This window comes from Corvus hawaiiensis, chromosome 5 (genome assembly GCF_020740725.1).
Source record: "Corvus hawaiiensis isolate bCorHaw1 chromosome 5, bCorHaw1.pri.cur, whole genome shotgun sequence".
Classification (NCBI taxonomy): domain Eukaryota; kingdom Metazoa; phylum Chordata; class Aves; order Passeriformes; family Corvidae; genus Corvus; species Corvus hawaiiensis.
This window is the reverse complement of record NC_063217.1, coordinates 23,839,440-23,860,826: the sequence shown is the minus strand read 5'-3', so window position 1 is coordinate 23,860,826 and position 21,387 is coordinate 23,839,440. Positions and strand designations below refer to the sequence as shown.

At 35.5% G+C, this 21,387-nt stretch overlaps 1 protein-coding gene across 7 annotated transcripts in view; it reads right to left on the bottom strand.

Moving 5' to 3' along the window:
• KLHL5 (kelch like family member 5) overlaps positions 1-21,387 on the bottom strand; it is a 49,507-nt gene that overhangs the window by 3,899 nt on the left and 24,221 nt on the right. For 6 of the 7 annotated variants that reach the window (XM_048304338.1, XM_048304339.1, XM_048304333.1 and 3 more), the window contains 7 exons: positions 18,025-18,161; positions 17,050-17,246; positions 9,331-9,543; positions 6,579-6,765; positions 5,452-5,676; positions 4,989-5,151; positions 2,212-2,424 (listed from right to left, as the gene is read on the bottom strand). In XM_048304338.1, the coding sequence (XP_048160295.1) occupies positions 2,212-2,424; positions 4,989-5,151; positions 5,452-5,676; positions 6,579-6,765; positions 9,331-9,543; positions 17,050-17,246; positions 18,025-18,161 (1,335 nt within the window). The remainder of the gene's footprint in view (positions 1-2,211; positions 2,425-4,988; positions 5,152-5,451; positions 5,677-6,578; positions 6,766-9,330; positions 9,544-17,049; positions 17,247-18,024; positions 18,162-21,387) is intronic. The other variant, XM_048304337.1, reaches the window with a different exon arrangement.

Sequence of the window (21,387 nt, the reverse complement as noted above, 5' to 3'; positions counted from 1 at the left end):
GGACAATACAGATTGGGGTGTTAATTTCAAAGGACTTTTCCCCCCTCAATTCCCCTCCCTTTGAAACTGTTTCTTTAGTCATCTGGTAACACAGTTACTACTAGCCAGATACCTACTTCGTGCTGCTTTCCAAATAGTAATACAGACATATACAGCTGCTCTTACGACATTTTAAGTGTAACCAAACATACCATGCCGCGAACAGTTCTGCTGCTACACCATAGTAGAGCAAGTGCTTGTTTTAAGTGGTAATTACTGTATATCAAAGCACAGGCTGGTAAAATAGGGTTTGGTACTAAGATTACTATTACTAAGATTACCAATTTCAAAAATATGACCCAGTTTGAGAAAATTCTATGCAAATGAATTGGGAAATGCAAAACTTAAAATTTACAACACTTTTGGAATCAGAAGTATCAGCACAGTAAACAGCAGATGGTTTAATGAAAAACATTGTGTGGTTCTAGAACATTATCAACATTCTTTACAAGTCAAATTGAGAACTACATAGGAGATTCCACGCTACACTTATGTCAAGGAATATATTTTAATCTGACTGAAAGAGGCAATCTTTTTTAAGACTACAGATGCTTACAGCAGAACTGATATAATTACAGAGCTCTGAAGGCTCTAAAGAACTATACAAAGAAAATAATTATTTGGCTAAGAGGCCATCCTAATTTCACACTTGCTAAAAACAAGTTTGAAAGACGCTAGTCTTAATTTTTTTGCATGAAGAGCATAGATACAAAGAGCTCTAACAATTTCATTTGCTGTTCTCTAGTCAAAGTATTACACAAATGCATGCAAGCATAACTGTAACATGAAAACACTACCTGAAGCACATATGCAAATAGAAGAGGGTGATTAGTAAGCTACATGTAGAAATTACTTTCCCAATTATCTTATAATTTATAAGCAATTGTATTTATCTGGGAATAGCAACTTTTATTGCAAAATATAATTCAGAAGCTTAGTGTGGTAATAAAAAACAGATCTTTTAAATTAATATTCCTTAATTCTTTAATTTTTTTCAAGGAACTAGTTCCATGAATTTGATGGTCTTCAATTTCAACTCACTTAAAGAGCAAGGACAAAATGCATTATAAGATGATTCCTATTTATTAAAGTCATGAGTTCTGTAACTTTGTTTCAGAGAACACTGATTTAGAAAAATACACAGACATATTGCTTCTCTTAACATCCACGCTTCTCTTGGGCTTCTGATTATCTGTATTGCCCTAAAAATTCGGTATTTGCTAAGAAGTAGCTTCCTATCTGCAAACCTTTCTGGGGTCTTTTTAGTGCAACTTCCACATGTTAAGGGCTATGGGCCACACTGTATTTCCAGGTCTACTAGGGCTCTGAAAGTTTGAAAACTACAGCTCTTTTGTGGTGGATTTTTTTGTGGTGTGCTTTGGTTTGGTTTGTGGTTTTTTGTTTGTTTGGGGTTTTTGGGGGGTGAAGGGTGAAACATATCTCCTGGCATTAATAAATTTAGTAAAAGAAGAATATGGGCGATGAAGACTTACTGTAAGTGTTGGGAGATACCAGGGAAGAAGAAAAGTTTTACAACTGGTGGTGGCGGAGCAGGGAGAGAATGAAAGCATAGTTCAGAAATACCTAAAATGCCAGTGAAGATTTAATACAGTGAATTATGAAGTATTTACTATCTTTTAAAATTATTTTATGGATCACGTGTGCTTCTGCAATTTGTGATACAGTCATTCATTAATCACTTTACATAAAGATGTACCAATTCTGGAATGACTGAATTACATGCCAGTTTCCCACTGTCATTAGGGGATACAAGAAAGAATTAGATATATAAAGATCCACAAAACCTTATTGTTAACTTCTTTGAAAGTTATTATATGAATAGATTCAGACTTCTTCCATGAAATCTGCTTCATTTTTAAAAGCATTAAATTCCAAGTTGTTTCAGTTATAAGTCATAATTCATTCAATGAGATTGTTAAAATAATCTAGATGAATTGTATTAGGGAGAATTTGCTTTAAATAATCTGGTAACATTTTGAATTATAGTATGACTACACAGCATATTTTTATATGTAAGTTTCCTCTGTTCATGCTAAAAATAACACACCTATTTTATTGGGTTTCTACTTTCAGCTCTTTCCATAAATCACTCTATAGAGTAGCACTATTAGAATCCCATGGCAGGATATGCCTTCATCAGTGTATTATTACCTTTCTACGCAGTCTGACAGCCTGGATGTTAAGTTGGATGCTGGAGCATCATGGCCACCTATTGCATACAAGAACCCGTTCCAGGTGGTTACACCTACACCACCTCTTCTTTTTGACATCTGAGCACAGAGAGTCCATTTGTTTGTATGAGGATCAAAACATTCTACTGACTTAAGACAAGAACTTCCATCTCGACCACCAACTGCATAAAGCCTACAAAGTAAAACAAAACAAAAAAGAAGACAATAAATGTTGTCTGAATAAGACAGTTTCTACTGAAACATGAAGGATTCCAAGTTTGTTAAAAAGGGAGGTTTAGAAGGAGACTTTCAACTTTCAGTAGACTGCTCTATTGTGAAAACTTAGGCAAGACTTTGCTCCAGTCTTTTCCTATTGTAACAAACAATGCATAATAACAATATTTACAGAAAATTGAATATCTTACACAGCATTTATGTTCCAACCTCTGCCTATAACTAGCAATTTCAAAATTACACACATGACTTGCTGGGTCAGAAGGACAAATTCAGTAGTGGATCTGTGCATGCACCATCTTTACCCTGCCTCATCTTAGGCATTCAAGTGCTTTTCTGGACCTGGGTTTTAGTTCATGACTGACAGCACTACTTTAAATCCCTCACACCCACTAGGTGGCCCAATTTGCTTAGTCCTAACAAAAAGGTTTCTAGCATTTGGTACAAACAAAGGATTTCAACTATTTGGAAGGGCTGAAATGAATAAAAAAAATTGGGTTTAGGAGGACTCAATCACTGATGAACCTTTAAAACTAATCAAATAATCAAACTTGATAAAGAGTTTATGAAGAGAGTTTTTGAGCAATCTAGGAATAGCAGCAGACATGCCCAGCACTATTATTTGGAAAAGCAGGAACACAGAAGTCATTCTAAAAAGGAAGCAATGCATCAGAAGTAAAATCCAGTACGAGATCACCTCAAATAACATTAACAAAATCCTTTCAGAGCCTATGTATGGCTAAATAATCATATAAACATTAGTATATAATGATAGTGTGAACAATTTACAACAGTTACCATGAAGCACTATTCAAGATGTTCTCAGTTTGGGTAATACTAGTGTTTGGTTTTTTAAATATACTTACCAAGGAACTTAAATACAAACATCTTGTAAATATGGTTGATCTAGTCCTTCTCAGTAACAATTTTAATATACTTTAAAAAATATTCCACAGAAGTTTCTATGTTTAGCAATACAACTTGTTTAAGGTAAGGAATGTACTGAAGGTTACTGTAAAACTCTATTGCAGTTCCATAAACTAAAATCATGACTAAAATTAATCCTTTATGCAACGTAACATTTGTGAATCTCCCAACTTTACCTTCCCTCAAAACATGAGAGAGTTTTGATTACTTATGCAGTGATTTCACACTCTGGACATGGAGAGAGACATATTAATTTCTATATATGAAGGTTTTGATCCAACCATCTGAAACTTACTAAGTTACAGACATACATTACAGGAAAGTGCAGAAATTACTGCTCCTGCATCTGAAATGCTGCATGCATTTTAAAATTGTCAGCTGTAGTGATCTTTTGTTGTGTCTCCATTAAGAGTCTAGGCAATGTTCCATACTAACAGGGAAATGTGAGGCTCTAATTCTGGTGCTTTTCATCACACCTGGGACCCTCTGCTGGATATACAGCAAGCTTTAGACCTAACTTAGGTATCTGAGACTGCAGTTCCAAGGCAGCCAAGGCACTCTGCTTGCTGGTTGATCAAGTTCATCCCTCCTTCCTGTAGGCAGTGAGCATTTCCACTCATTCTTGGACTTGTCCCAGATATCACAGAACCCTTTGTAGCTGCCTTTCAGCAGTACTAATTTACCAGTCACTAGGCTTCCAAAATAAAAAAAGTATGAAAAACTTTTTTTACCTGAGAGCATTCAAATAGCTCAAGGGAGACGTATCAGACAGCACATAAGCAGGAAGTGCAAATTTGTGGATAATAGAGTGTAAATATTCTGCCACAACCACAGTACTACTCAGTCAATCAGTAGCTTTGTCTGCTGTGGTATTCCTGTAGTCATGCTGGCAAAACATAACTCACTCTCCTCTCCACCCCCCCAATGCTGGGGTACTTCTTTAATAAGAATTGCATCTCCAACTGTGTAGGTGCATACCCAGGTGAAACTAAGCTTAATTAAGGGTTAATTTAGTTTGAAGTGCTAATTTAGCTTAGTTTATCATTGGTTTGCCTTAGTATATTTAGTGCTGATGCAGTAAGTGCATTCATCAACAGCAGCTCTGAATCTGCATTTCTGTAGTTTCAATAAACCACACTGTTTGTGGATCTGTGATTGTGAAAGTATTGAATGCAACCAGACTTACAGTGCTGAACTGGTTATAAACAGGAATTAGGCCCAGCTGCACCCAGCCCCTCTGATCTCTGGGAACCAGCTGGAATACAAGAGGATTATTTTCTGCCAAATTTCATATTCTAATGCAGCAGGTTCTTGGTATAAGAAGGATCTGGCCATACTGGAGCAAGTCCAGCTGACGGTCAGTAGGATGATGAGGGCGCTAGAACACTTGGCATACAGCTGTAGTGATGCGGAGAAGCTTGCTTGACCCAGCACAGTATCTTTTCTGTGAATGAAGAAACTTGGCTCTTAATACTACCAACTGGTATCTATCAAGTGCAATTAATCTATCGAAATTAATAGTCACTTAGGATGGTCCTGTAATTACATTAAAATAATGAGATTTTACATTTGAAAACAGAAATTGCCTTCACATACTTTCCATTTAATATTGCTACACCAACAGTGCTCCTGGGAGTTGACATACTAGCTACGAAGTTCCACTGACGAGCCTGTGGATCCCATCTTTCTACTGTATTCAGGTAGCTCCAGCCATCATGTCCTCCTACAGCATACATGGGACCTTCCAATACAGCTACTCCTAAAATACAGATATGAAAAACAGTCACTTCTGGATAAGAGGAATAAAGATCAGAATTTCTTAGTGACGGTCCAGTGTGCACCACAATTAAAAAAAAAAAAAAAAGAATTCTTTTGGTAGCCAATGCTACCAAATACAATCCTCAATACAATCTGAAGGAGAAAAGATATTGAATAAGCAGTTGGCATTAAAACAAAATTTCCACCCTCCTAAAGTTAACTTCTGAATGTTTTTTTGACCAATCCTAAACCAGGTAACCTTTAAAAAATATGCAATCAGCCTTTACAGAACTGTACATACCAAGACCGTGACGATGAGTGGACATAGGTGGCATTACACTCCAAGTTTTTGATCTAGGGTTGTAGCACTCCACAGTATTCAGTGTTTTCAGTCCATCTCTGCCACCAACAACAAACAATTTATCATCTAAAACTGCAACTCCAAACTGTAATCTTCGTCCATTCATGTTTGCAACTGGAGTCCATGTGTTGGTACGAAGTTCATATTTTTCAATACTTGTAGCTCCTGATGACAATATATGCAAGTTATATATGGGGAAAAAAGTTTTGAAGTACTAGGATAGTTTTTATTTTAGCATTATGCTGATCCCACAAGACACCATTATATCCTGCAGCATGTTCTTAAGTCTGTGTAGACAAATAGTCTTTTTTGACTTCCTCAGCAATTACCTGCACCGTTACAAAGGATGACTTTCTTGGTGCTTTTCAAGACAAAAAACAGGTTTTGTAAATGCTTTGCAGAATCAAGCCTTTAGAAATAGAAATATTAGGAATATAAACCAACCATCTGGAACACAATTGTATATCGAAATCAACTGTTTTGTAATATTAGACAAAAAAGCTGATGGTATGTGACATGACGTACTGAAAAACAGCTTTAAAACAACAAATTTAAGAAAACATTTTCTCTGCCATAACTTTCCTAACTTGCCAGATTCCTTCTAATTACCATTAAAAAGTATGGAATTTTCTATGAAAAAAATAATCCAAGTAGTTGTGACAGAACTATTTAACAATTAGTCAAAATATTTTTGTTGTTCTGTTTTTTTTTTAAAGCATGTGCAGGTCACCTTTGTGGCCTTTCAGTCATATTCTTCATTTTCCAAAGTACTGCTCCCTCAAGTAAATAAAGAATAGTTTTCATTCAATTAAACACTTCACTACTCAGAACTCAGCTATTCCTATGGTAATTTCAAATCAAAACTCTAGATTCCAGAACATTTACAGTATTATCAAAGATATATAGGCCTTTTTAACCTAATAAACAGTATACACTTTAGATATTTCATGTTCTGTACTGCAGAATCCTTGAATTTTAGATTTAACAGGTTGTAAAAAAATCTATCAAACATTTCTTTTAAGAAGAACCAAAACAGCTCATCAACTAAACATTACATAAGCCAATACCTTTTGTTGCATCCATGCCTCCAACTGCAAACAAAACGCCCACTGTAGATTTTCTAGGTTTGGTGCGAGGGCTTTGCAACATAGGTCGTCTCTCTGGCAACAGATGGTACTTCATTGCTTCCATAATGAGTTTTTGACATTCAATGTCATCCCTAAAGAGTGCGTTGTTCTCCATATCTGCCAGAAACTGTGAAAAAGAAAGAAAAGCAAACAAGCTGTATTGCTATAAACTACATGAAGAATAAAACCATGACTACCAAGATAATATTTTATACAAACCCTTCTACTGCCTGATTTAAAGTCTCTGTATTTTCAAAATGGTCATGTAAAAAAGGCTAGGGTAAAATTGAACTAATAAACAGAACATTCACATTTTAAGCAAAACCATTAAATAAATAAATAAATATTTAAAGAGGAAGGCCATCTGATCTTAATGGATGATTTAAGCTGAATGATCCAAAGAAAGGAAACATAATCTCCTTGAGTTCCATTGCCATGCAGGAATGTTCAAGAAAATGGAAACAGGCTCTGGGTATGTAAGTCAGTTCAACCTCATGCTTTTATTTCCAAATTCACCCAATGCAGAGGTCTGTAAAAGCCCTTTCAGCACAGGCTGAATATTTTAATATATATTCTGTTCCTCACCCTGACAGTGACCAATATCACAGTGTATCAACTAATAAAAGCCTTTGTTAAAATTTTTATATCAAGATTGCAAGCAAATTTGGCAACTTTTAAATCTTAAATATACTTAAATAAAATTCAACTAAAGACTACTAATAGAAGTTTTTAAGTTCAAAGATTCTGGAGTGGTTTGTACGCCGTATTTACCAAACTGCAGGAAAAAAATTATTAGTAGTTTGAGAGTCACAACTCTAATTATTAGAAGTCTGGACAACTGGCATTTTTCTGAGCTCCACAACATGGCATGAATAACAGAGAAAAAAGCAAATGAAGTGCCCCACTGGGACTTGGACAGTTGTCAGAAAAAGAGAGAGAAAAAAAAGCAGATGCTTCTGAAAATCCAAAATCCAAACACTTTGTGACTATTAAACATGCAAGTCCACAAACCAGAATGAGATGTCATTGTTGAGCTGTTGACAGCCAACCACTGACAGGTACAGAACTGCTGTGACTTCAGTCATCAGAAGTACTAAAGGGGCTCGCTGTGAAACAGTTGGGCACAATATGGTGTGAATATCCCTGGCTTAAAGCTGCCTTAGGGCTGCAAAGTGGCAAACATGATAACCATGGTTCCAGAACAGATACAGGTAAGTACAGATGGCTAAACCTGAACACCTCAGTATCAGGCAAAATAACACAAAATATGACAGAAAACATAATTAACAATCACAGAGAGAATAAAAAACCCTTTCAAAGCCTTTCATCAGTGACTTTTCAGAAGATTGAGAGTTTTGCAGCATTTCTCTAATTGGCTACAGTTCTCACTATTTAAAATAGCAAATGAAAAGTGTTCTCATGTAAATTAGTAGAGGGAACTTAATCTCATTCTTTACTTTCATACCTCTCATTGTTTCTTCTTTTGACCCAAAAGACCACTTGTATCATTTCATAGGGACACTCTGTGATTATAAAACAATAAACTAAAAGCTGTCTTTTAACTGCTAGTGTGCAATGCTACAGAATTACACACAGTTTAAAAATACATAAAAAATAAATTAATTAATTCTTATTGTCCTAAATCAGGCACTGTCACACACGCATGCATGAAAAACTAAGGCTGCAACACAACATGAGCAATTCAGACTTTCAATATATTTTTCTGATGGACAAGCAGCATATAATATTTAAAGCAACACTGTGTGAATGTGAGTTCTGCAACAAAAAGATGCAACCTACATTTTCTACAGTTTCTAACCCACTCAGCCTATAAAGAATTTCTCACTGCACAGAGTCTCAGTCTCTGAAAGCTATTCTACTTGATTTAAAAAGAAATGCAATTTTGCCTGCAGGCTCTTGAAACTAAAACTACTATAAATATTCCTCACTCAAAGAACTTAGAATGGGCTTACTGAAAGTACATTTTTTCGAAGTTTTATTATTTACACAGCTCCTTGTACTAAAAGCATTTCTAACAGCATTTACAAATGACACATTAGCACGAAATCATAGTAACTGCAAATCTGATAAGGAGAAAGGTAGTGCAGACACTCCAGTACTAAGAATTCCTGTCTAAAAGGAATCTGAGCCATCTTGTAATTCAGAAACTGCTAAATCATCTTTTTCATTATTTATCAGAGATGTAAAGTTTGCCACTTTACAGCTTAAGAGGCTGACAAACATTCATTTTTAGCAAAAAGAAACTTACAAATATTTAGGACACTGCTTGCATTAACCAGAGAGATGACAGAATGCTATCTACAAAGAGATGCATAAAAACAACCAATAAAACTAATAATTCATTACGAGTTTTTTGCTTCCAATGCTACAGTTTCACAGTATTTCCTGAAGATTTTTTTTAAGTGTATCTGCATCTCTGCTTGCAATGGTTTCAGTTTCAGCAGGTTGTTTAATCTTCTAATTTAATTTCTCTCAAATATCTTTAATTCATCAACTATAAAACTGAAAATCTTTTAATTATGTTATATATAACATACCAAGTCCTTACATGCAGCTCTAAGAATCCAAATCACTATAAAATTTCTGATATGTCACTATCAATATATCTATGCTGTAAACATTATGCCCACTGTAACCATGGTATAAACTAGAGAGGAATTGAACAATTTACTTGTGGAGCAAGCAGAGGCAGTCTAATGTAAGCCAGGAGTTTACTGAGATCTTTCCTTCTCTGTTCCAAATCATGTCGAACCCACGTAAGTAGTGCATTCAGTATAGTTTCTTCATTAGGAATATTCATGTCATCACTTGCTAAAAGCTTAGCAATTTCAGTGGCTGGCAATAACAGAAATTCTTGATTTCTAATTACTTCCATGAAGTTCTCCTGAAAAAGAAAAATATTTTAATAGAGGTGACATCATACTTTAAAGACATTTTATGGAACACCTGCTATATCTTCCCCTCTTTTTCCTTCCTTCTTGCCATCTCTCAGTTGTCCCACTGTAGTACTGACTTGGGAGGAACACCAAAGAAGAATTTAAAGTACTGAATTATTTTCACCCCTGATCATTTCCCCAACTCAGTCATTCAGTCTCACAGACAGATGTTCTGAAACAACTGAGGGAAGTGTACAGATGGAAATGAGCCATAGGTTGTGGGTGTTACTATCTTGGCACTGCAAAGTGAAGAAATAATTTCTGAAGTATAGTTAAAAAGATGCAGTTTGTTCCTGTTATCAAGCAGAAAGCACAACATGCTACAACAACTGGGCACACGTAACTGTTTTCATTACTGCTAGATAAAAATGTGGCATTAAGTTTTCAGAGGAAATAAACAACACTAACAATTTCATTGTTGATTTAAAATCAAATATTTTAAGTTTATTTTACTATTTTGTAGGTTTTATACAATTGATCTGATTTGGCTGGGGAGCAAAACATACAAAGAATCCACAATATTACACATGCCTTGCTACATTAACAATATTTGGATAGGATTCAATCTTCTAACTTTCATCCTGTCATTTTCAGCAACAAATCCTTACTTCAAAATAAGAAATTCATAGTATGTAACACGTCCTACACTGATATCCAATTACTTCATAATACAAGGACTTACAGCATATTCTGTAAGGATTCTGATCAATTTAGGCAGAAATAGCAGAAGTATGTAGAAACACAATCAGCACCATGAACTTACAGTGAAAAACCTGAATGTAACAGAAAAAGGTCATGTCTATCCTCTTTCCCCATATACCTTTACAAGGCAGCAAAGCAAAGCAACACAAAAGCAGAGAAGTAAAATCACAACATATTCTTGTATTTTGGTAGCTCAAACTCCAGCTAAATTCATACTCAAAACTAAGAGTAGCTTCATGACGATAACAGTGTTACAATCAATTTATTAAATGCACTGTGGATTGCTAGATAGCCAGCTAACAGGATGCTGATTTTGGTCTGCCATCATATGCACCTCCAAAACACCTGGAGAACAAAATGCGTTAGATCCACAAACAGGGATGTCTAACTGGGCCTAATATGAAAATTAGCCTTACTTAGTACTTACTTAGTCTTGTTTAATGATTTAAAAAGAAAGAATTGCATGCTAATAAAAAACCTGTAGATTAGAAGCACATGTTGGAAAAAACCATGATTTTTAGGTCCAAAAAGGGGAGAAACTGGCAAGAAGAAGCAAGAGATGCACTGCAAAACAGATACATTTAAATTTTTAATATTTAAATTGGCATTTAAATATTTAAAATGGCAACAAAAATGAAAGTACAGTTTGGTATTATATATGCAATGGGCATCATGACAACAAAGAAAAAAGTTAACACTTCTTTTTTATTGCTTGGTCTAGACGCTTTCAAAGCTATACCTCAGTACTCCAAAGATATTGACTAATAAAAAAAAAAAGCTGAGCGAAGAGGAAAAAACTAATTAGGTGTAAGCAGTGCACCTTACATGAAAGCCAAATGTATATAAGATGGCTACAAGGTGTGTAAGGGGAAAGATCAAAGTGACTCCACTCCATGGGTAATTCCGGAAATCAGGAAAATAACTGCAAATGTTATTGGTGTGCATAATTCTACTTGTGGATGGAATTCGGAAAGAACACTTTTACATTTAGTATCTGAAAATACTTAATATCTGAAAAGCTTTCCTACAACAAAGATCCAACTGTCTACACAAAAGAAGTACTTCATGCGAAAGCTATAGTAGATTAGAAGGGAGATAGAGTTGTCTTTCCCTCTTTAATTCATTTAACTATTTGTATTACAAAATAAAAGTTAAAATGAAAAAAAAGTGAATTAAAAAACCAATATTCAGAAGCACTACACATGCATTGCTATTTACTTCACTCTGATACTAAATGCCTGGTAGTAAAATTGAATCTGAGAAGTTATCAAAATTATTTCCACAGTTTAAACATGCAGTTCACAGGAATTCATATTCCATTGAGTTCATTTTTTCCACTGACTGCTTTTTTGTTGGTTCTCTGTCCTAGAGAGTATGCAAGCTGGAGCTGTGCTTTTAGTTTTGCTGAATGAACAGGCAGTGAACTCTGACAAAGTGAAACACCAACACTTACTACCTTAAACTTTCCAAATTGTCTATCCGTATCACAGGAAGAGGAAGGGGAAAGCACTTGCATGAAAAGTTCTTTTGTCTCTGGAGGCAACAACAAGCTCATCTTGCATAAGTCAATCAGGGATCCTCTTTGGAAAGCTTTTTTCCAACTGGATTTCATCACTTCAACAGCTGTTATGTGTAAAAAGCCTGATTTTCCTTCTTGTTGCTTGCAGACCATTGCTTTCTGATGGGAACAAGTTCAACTTCCTCTTGCTCCCATTCTATTTTTACAGCAGAGACTCCTTTTGAGCAGAGTATCAAAGCATTCCACTGGGAATACAGGCACTCTTTGTCCTATGTCTGGGCTTTTTATAATCAGAATCTGACAGTTCCTCTTCCTTTACAGACAGATATTCTGAAGACAAAAAGAAGGAGCCAGTGTATCTCCTAGCATTCTTAACCTCCTCATTAGCTTTTTCTTTCCTTCTTCTTATGGGAACTCTCTGTGGAAGAACAGGATATTTCAGAGAACAAATGGTCTGCAGTTTCAATCCCTTGCTTTCTGGTCCTGAAAGTAAACAGTTTCCCAAACCCAAAATTAGCTCCTCAAAGAGCTTAGAAACTTTATCAAATTAGTAGCCTGAGGCTTATGTACTAACTAAGACAGGGAGATGCAGTCCTCATGCTCAATGCTCATTCACATCATAACCCCAAATTCATCTTTCAGCAACTGCATAATGAGTAATACTGATATTCCTAACCACAGATTTGCCTTGGACTTGGTACAGTGCAAGAAAATATTAGAAGCACATAAAAAAATAAGATGTCACAATGCGTATTTCTAAATGATATTTAATCCCTACAGTGGGATGCAGTGACATGGTTAGTCTCTCTGCACACCGTGTCAGAAGGATGAAAACCTTGGAGAGCATCAGACACCTGCAGGTTGAGAAGGACTGAGGCTGCCCAACAGGCAGCTCTAACCACGGAGCTCTGCTTAAACTCTGAACTTGGGCAACCAAAAGGCAAGAGGCGCTTGACTCACAGGATCTGAACACAAGCAAACAGGAAATGTAATTTTGTCTGCTGGCTGCTTCAGTCCGCTGGTCAACTAAGTATGAATTCACTAAGAACTGAGCTACCTGACTTCCTGGTAAGCTGTTAATAGTCAAACAGATGTCATCAGTAGATACCATCTACTTTACTTTTATTCAGATTTCACTGATACGTTAAACAATAAACCAACCTAATACTTGCAGTGTGTGCAGGGTTTGTTTAGAATACAGCTATTGCAGCTTGACTCCTTGCTGCACTGTTTCTGGATTCCAAAACAGGCTGAGCAGCATGCAGAAACCTATTCAGTCTTGACAAGGCAGTACTGACCTTTTGTGCTAGGCAGGACTGAGGGAACTTGAAAGACAGAAATATCTTGGATTTTCACAGGTGAAAAAAGAAAGTGAATGAGTATTTTCCAAGTCAGTTGATTACTGAGCAGGATATTTTGGACAGCAATTTCAGGTGCAAGAATGTAAAATCCTTGTTTTAGGCACTATGGCAATCTTTGGTTCTGGCCTTTTGTGGAAAAAAAAAGCATTTACATTTCTCCTCTCTTCGTGCTCCCCACTAACAAAAGAAAAAACTGTCCTGGCTGTTTCAAGAAAAAAAAAGACAAATTATCCCTCTTTAATTCCTCCTTCCACTCATAACTCCATATTTCAATGATTTTTTGTTACCCAACTACTGCCTTACAGGAGAAAGTAAGTCCAAGTGTGCCACACCTTTTCTTCTGCAAAAATACCTAGTTTCTGTGCTTGGACCCAATCTGTTACTCTGTTCTTTTAACTTTTTCTTTTCATAAACATCCATTGGCTTGTTCAGAAATCACACAAGCTCCAAAACTAACTTTATCTGAATCTTGTAATACTATCACTGCTCATGTATTTCTGAAGACTTCTGATGAAAATCAAAATGACTTTTCACTCTGCTTTAAGCATGCATAGCTGAGCAACAATGATTACACAGGGACTAACTCAGGCACTATCACACAAAGTTTTGAATGTCTGTTCTTTCTTTATTAGTTTTAAATCAGAAAGTTAAAATCTGGCTACTGAAGAAGCTACTGACACGTAAGAACACCTCACTACTCACCACAGATATTGCATATTCTGGACATAACACAGGCTAGCTTTTCCTCATCTCAAAGTATTAATTTCCCTTTTGTTTACTTTTTTGTGGGAAAGGAACTATTGGTTTTCAGTCAAGGTACACTATCAACTGACAAACAAGATGTCAAAAAGGGGTGTTTGTTGTGACTTTGAACACAGCAATAAAAATGCACAGAAGGCATTTTGTGCAAAAAGGCTTTTACAAATTCATTAAAGCAAACAGATACAATACTGGCAAGTCTAATAAAATTTGTGATTGTATGCCCCCAATACTGTACATAAACTACAGCAAAACAGGATAATCTTTGTTCAAAAGACACCTTTACTGAGATACATTTCATGATTCTATCAACTCTATTTTAAAACTGTGATGCATAAAAATCAGAGGTGCTCTTTTTACAGCATTAAATCCACTACTAATCACTTCAGTTCATCTCATGTTTCACTTCATGTATACTGAAGATTTTTTCAAGCTTTGATTTGTAATGCCAAAAATTGACCTGTTTTGATAAACTGTTCCTCTCTGTAAAAACAACTTATCAACTGTCAACACAGTAAACAACAAAGTAATGCAACACTTAAGTCCTTTTAGCATAATATACATCTGTAATATGAAGAAATGCAGCATTTGAATCCTTCTTATTAAATTATATTTTTAATCGCTGATTCTTTCCAATGACTAATGTACTCAGACAGAAGAAGCCTATTAACAGAGGCAGACCTAGTGGGATAACTCACTGATTCCTCCTCCAGTTTAAAAAAACGCTCATTTCACCTGAATTTCAAATCTTCATGTGAAAAGGTATTTTAATGAAGCAGGTAAGATGATTACAAAATTATTACATGTGTCATAAAAACCTTTAAAACAGAGAATTTGTTTTACTTGTAAAAAAAAGTTCAATGGCAATCAGGGATTTTTCTGACAAAGAAGAACTCATAGAAAATAACGTGTAAATTAAAATTTAAGTATTTTATACTATTCACTACCTTCTACTACAAGTATTTTAAAAGAACCAGAACTATAAACTATACTCAGTATAATCCCACACTGTTCTATGCAGCCCAATGCAGCATAAAAATTATTCCCTGTTTTAATAAGGAGAATTTTGCCAGCTATTACAGGTGTACTTAACCCTTACACTCTAATACTTCTAAATGGAAAGAGCATCAAGTACCTAGAACTCACTAGTGTTGAACATTTTCTTTTTTCAAACAGCTTTTAAACAAATGAAATTACTTGGGGATTTATTTTAATTGAAGATTCAATTGGACTATACATTTCTATGCAGTTTCCATAGCAACATTCATTTCAAACTAAAGAAGCTGCTTCTCTATTACTCATTATTACTAAAATTCAATTTAATGTCTCTGTTGGAACTAAACAACATTAAAAGAGGCCTTGGGAAAAATCCATCTAGCACAACTAATTAGTTTTGAAAATGGCTTTTTAAAATCCACCTAATTTGAATTTCATTCCCATCAAAGCCTTAAAAGCAACAATTTTGCCACTGAAGTAAACAATGGCCAAAAGGCACAGACCTATTTTCCTCTGGTCTGAACAAAAGAAAGATAGGTGCTGTAAAAGAATGGCTTTTAGAAAGTTCACAGCCCCTATTTGCCCTAAGTCATGAACTGCCAGTCAGAATACTAAGACTGGAATGCCAACATTCCCCTTTAAAGATGCATTAGTCTAATAATTCTTACTATTCCAATCTTGGCAGTCCACTTAAAAAGGACATGACAATGCCCCGGACCAAAACACAGGCTTATTCTGAAAAAGAACAAGTAGGTCAGAGGAGGGAGTTTCTCTTTTCACATATTTTTTCTATCACTGATCTCACTCGACATAAATTCTGATATTCCTCAAAGGCATAAACCACATTTACTCTGCTGTTTCATTGCACATTGTACCTAACTGCAGTCTCCTTATTTTTGTTTGTGCAATAACGAAGACCAAGAATAGAAACACCTAAGTTACAATCTGCACATTATTTATTGATCTGCTTTGGTAAATTTCAGTGTGTCCATGATATTAAGTATGTGAGAGATCCATTCGCTGCGGAAGAACATTGTGTCATATACAAAAAAAACCCCCTATCTTAAACTGCTATACATATTAAACTAAATTAATTTAAGCCAAGAAGAAATAATTTAAAAAAAAAAAAAAAAAAAAAAGGTTTTAAACCAGCAACACCTAAGGCAGCAAGAGGAAGAGCCATGGATTTCTAATACTAATTACAAGACATAAATTACAGCTCTTGGACCTAAGCCAATATCTTAATGCCAAGGTAATGCCATGACACACAAGCAAATTAAGTATTATCTTAATTCCCATATCTCTTATGCAGTATCTACATGCCCTCATTCAGGTCCCAAGAGCTTACTTAGGCAAAATTTCATCAACAAGTGAGCAAAATGCCTCACAAAACTGCAAAGAGCTGATGAACTGACTTCTTCCAGAGACAGTTCTCCTGCCTTCTTCTAATAACTTTACGAAAATACACTTGTGAGAAGAAAAACAAAGAACATTTTGTATTAAAATAAAAGGATGACTATTAAGCAGATGAAGTTTACTTAAGTTAATAGGTCTGAATTTCTACAAATTAACTCAAAAATATAATTGGCAAATTTGTATTTAGTCACATATTGCCTAGCCTAAGATTAAATTCTTTGATGCCTGACATCCCATTGCTAAGGTATTAAGGAAAATGCAGAATCTATATTGCTGAATGCCCACATTCATACTCCAAGAATAACTTAGAACCTGCTACTCCAGTTCATTAGAAAAAAGGAACTTTACACTTCTATTTAGTAATGTGTTATTTTGGAAGAGGTGATAGCAATTTGCCCGCTGTGAAGTCTGTAGTTTTTGACTGTCAGAAATAAGAACAAGCTTTTGAATTATTTTCTTAAATGCATACCACACAATCCCATTTCTGTTACGGGGAACCATTAATGCTTTCCTATTTCTTTCCAACTCTAAATCAGAAACTTTAAAGTTATTTTGTCATTTTTCATCATGGGAACATATGTGCATTCTTGTTTGAAAATGATGAAGGTTTTCTGGGGGAAAAACATTAGTACTATATTTAGGAAAACATTCTGTATTTTCTTTACTAAATAAAGCAGATGATACTTAATGTAACAACATACCATAGTGTAATTGTGAGCCACCTTGTGCAAGTCAGTGCAACCCTGTGCATCAGCAAAAGATCGGATTCCAAGGCAATTGGATGGGTGAAGCTGCTTCATTAGGAATTTGCAGCATGCTTCTACAACCTGAGAGAGCTGAAGAAGGCAAGCTGTAGACAACAGGCACTCAATGTTATCTTCTTTTAATTCAAGGCGACCTAGTAACATCAAAACGATCACATTAATTTGCTCTTATAATCTTACAAATTCCCTAAAACCCCAAGGCAACAGATTTACAGATTAATTTACAGATTATATGACAGAATAGAAGGCTTAGTAAACATCACCCTCAGCATTAGATAACTAATAATTTTCAAAATTAGTATCTATAATGATGTAAGGAAAGGGAATCCTAATGAGATTCCTTTTTTTGTCAGCCATGATATATTTAATAGATTCATATAATTTGTTAACTAACTGAATGTAGTATTATCAGAGAAACTTTATCCTATCAGATTGTCTCAGGTAACAGCAATGAGACCTAACTGCGGTCTACAGCTTTCTTACCAGGGAAGGAGAGGAGCAGGCACAGATCTCTTCTCTCTGCTGATAGGACCCAAGGGAACGGCATGAAGCTGTGTCAGGGGGTTAGGTTGGATATTAGGAAAAGGTTCTTTCCCCAGAGGGTGGTTGGGCACTGGAACAGGCTGCCCAGGGAAGTGGTCACAGCACCAGCCTGACAGACTTCAAGAAGTGTTTGGAAAACACTCTCGGGCACATGGTGTGGTTGTTGGGGTGTACTGAGCAGAGTCAGGAGTCAGACTTTGAGAATCCTTGTAGGTTGCTTCCAACTCAGGATATTCAGTGACCTCTTTTTATTTATTTATAAGAAATTAAATAATGTGGATAATTTGTAAAGAGCATTTGAAATCTAGTAATGGAATACAATGCTCACATGAGGACATTAGATGAAATTGTCATTTTCACCTCAATTACCTGTATATGCATATTGAACCAGAGCCCACAATGCCTTTGGCTCCACACCTTCCATCTTGATTTCTTCCTGTCTTGCTTCCCTTACATCATTGGTGAACATTGCTGCAAAGTAGTCCGAAACAGAGGAGAGAACCAATCTGAGTGTGACATGCAGGAGAAAAGGAGAGAAACAGGGAAGAAAAGAAAAAAACCTTAGTCAACCTGATGTTTCTTAATTTATGATTCATTACTTTTCCCTTTGAAGAAACACTCTAGTGAGAAAAACATTTAAAAATTGACGAAGTGCTCCATGCTCTAGTTTCTCTCTATGAATAATGAAGTACTGGTACTAAACCTACATTTGCTGCTGATCTAAACTAACTACCCTTTCAAAGCTCAATGACTTTTAATAGCCAACACAGACATAAACCATAAACCCCCCCCCCCCCCAAATCCACCAAAATTTGAAACGGAATATAAATATACATTATTTAAATAAAAATGAAATTGAATTGACTTCCATTTGTATTATGTCAGATAGTTTTTTAAACATGAAAGAATGACTTACCAGTCCTTTTTGAAGTGCTTTAAAATGCTTTTATTCTTGGTGCAGACATATACATTCAATTACTAATACTGATAACAAAACTTGGCACAGTAAATGTGGAGATGATACAGAGTAATATCTTTTGTGGGTATGTATTTAGTCTTTTTAAACAATCCTTACTATTTTACAATACTGTGTAAATAAACATGTTAGTGCACAATGGACGTTTCTTTGGATTACTCAGAGTAAAACACTCACTACAAATAATAATGCCACTCTGCAAAATGTGCAAGAATTTTGATGTCTCAGTATGTGTTCAGAGACTAGGGTGAAAGAGAAAATTATATGAGGCAGGAATATGATACCTACCATAACTATTCAGGAGGACTGCTGGCCTCTTTCATAAGAGACTGCCAGGAATGGCCTTGTGGCTTGGACCAATTTTTGTGCTGCAGCAGTTCACTGTTGCCTTGCCCATGGGGAATTCAATATAAATACATTTGATATATGTACTGATCTATACAAAGAGCAAGTCCAAAAACCAAGCCCACTGCAAATACATTAAACAGTCCATATGCATACATTCCATTAATCTAATACTTCAGGCAGTTTATGCTGTGCTGAATCACTATATTGGTGTGTTAAAATGACAGAGGTCAGGAACTACAAACCAGAGTAAAACTATTTGAAAAGGTGAGCACCAGTGCTTTGGGGAGGATTTGCAGGTACATATACAAAGTAATGAAATAAAAGGAGCTGTCTCTTAGTTAATTAACCGCAAAGTAATAAAATTTTGACTAATTAATTTCATAATACATTTTTCTTGTGTATTTTCTGATCATTGACCATTTGGTCAGGCTTACAGTAGGATAATCCTTTTTTTTCTAGCTGCTGAGGCAACAGAGTAGAGTTAGGAGTGCATGGGGAAAAGATTAATTTTATTTTAATACCTTGTATGATTTAAGTTTTGTCAAAAGAAACAAAGCTCTGTTCTTTTACAGAAAAGTGAAATCCTGTTCTTGAAAGATTAGATTTATTCTGTGGGTGACTTACTAAGAACACTTAGAACCTTCTGCCAAGGTAGGGCCCAGGCATCACTTCTAGGCATTTTAACCTTGGGTTTAATGAAATCTGCATTTAAATGAAAATACTGCCTCCCAGAGATCTATAGAAGTGCAGTAAATTAGAGAGGACATTCATGTAAGTATCAAGGGAGAATTTCTGCAACTGTTTTTGATGCTAGAATGAGATGACAAGATCAGATTTCTATGTACAAAATAGGGGTTCTCACTGGAAGGGAAAGTGGTTTGAATAACCCAAGTATCTCTGCAGGTCCAATTCAGACTTAAAAAAGGCAAAACAACCAACTTAACGTATTCACATCTGGCAGTTCTAACTTGGAACATTGCCACAGAATAGAGCTTGAAAAAGACAGGTCTTTTGCAATAGGAAACAGAACTTAATACTTAGTCATATCACACTTTGGGGGTTGGTTGTTTTTTTTTTTTTCTTTCCCCAGCAGTGCATTTGGACTGGGTAGCTGCACTGTTATTCAGAAAGCATCAAGACTGTACACATTTTAGCAACAACTGCTGAAGAAATGCCAAATAATAACACGTGGGTCCCAATGCCTTCTACCAGAGGTTTGATATCAGCAAATTTCTCCCTGTGATTTCCAGACTCAAGAATCCTCCAAAAGAAATTAACAGAAATGTAATCCATTAAATATTTTTGCAAACATGTGTTCAGATCCATGAGGAGGTATACACACTTAACAGTGTTAAGTGCATTCCAGAGAGTGACTTGCATATGCTGACGGAGGCTGTGAAGTCCAGAAGTAGTTTAATACAGGTAATTTGAAAAAGCAAAAATTATACTGAGAGTAGTTTTGTAATAATTTCACAATGAAAAGCCTTAGAACAGATATCCACACTTTTCTCCTAATTCAACTAATTTAGAAAAAAAAGCTCTTTCAAAGAAAGAAATGGGATTAAAATATACAGTGACAATGCATCAAGGTGACACTGAGCTAGGATAAAAGAAAACAAAGGCAGACTTTCAGCCAACTGGCCTTTTCTTGTCCTATCTTTTTCCCACTAGTCAATAAAAATCAATTACTGCTATACACGTGTGATTTGATATTCACTTGTTCATTGATCTTTTAATCTCATAGCTAGTAACTTATTTTTCTGCCAGTTAAACTGTATTCCTAAATACAGACTACAAAACATGAAGAAACGAATACCTTCATATAACTCAAGAATCCATGGAAGACTTTCCCCATCCATATTTGACCATTTTGCTAAAAAAGCAGTAAAAAAGCTAAGTGGCATGTATGATTTTTTAAAAGAAAATCTGTGCACTGACTACAAAAACTGACTAAATGACTATAAAAGCTACACTGATATTCACAATCTCCCTGTTAAATACAGGCATCCTGGCTCTGCTAGCATTTAACAGAGTTACTGTGCGTTATTTTGTAATCATTAAAATCAACATGTTTTTCCCTATCAAGAATTCACTGTGAACTATTGATGCTACAAGATACTGCCTTTCCTCCATTTAGAAACTGAAGAAAACTATGGGTTTTGTATTCAGAGTTTGTAGCCTTTTTTTGCTCCTAGGAGTAGTATTTCTGGTATAATTGCCCAACCAAAATGCCTACAAAATTAGTATATACTGCTATTAAAGAGGTCTTTTAAGATTACAAAAGAACCCAACCACAAAAAACAAGAAAAAGCCTTAGTACAGTTGGCATTGTATTGTTTGATTGTGGATTGAACATATCTACCTTTACTCTCCTTCTTACCTTATTACCAGCTATTGCTAAATATTCA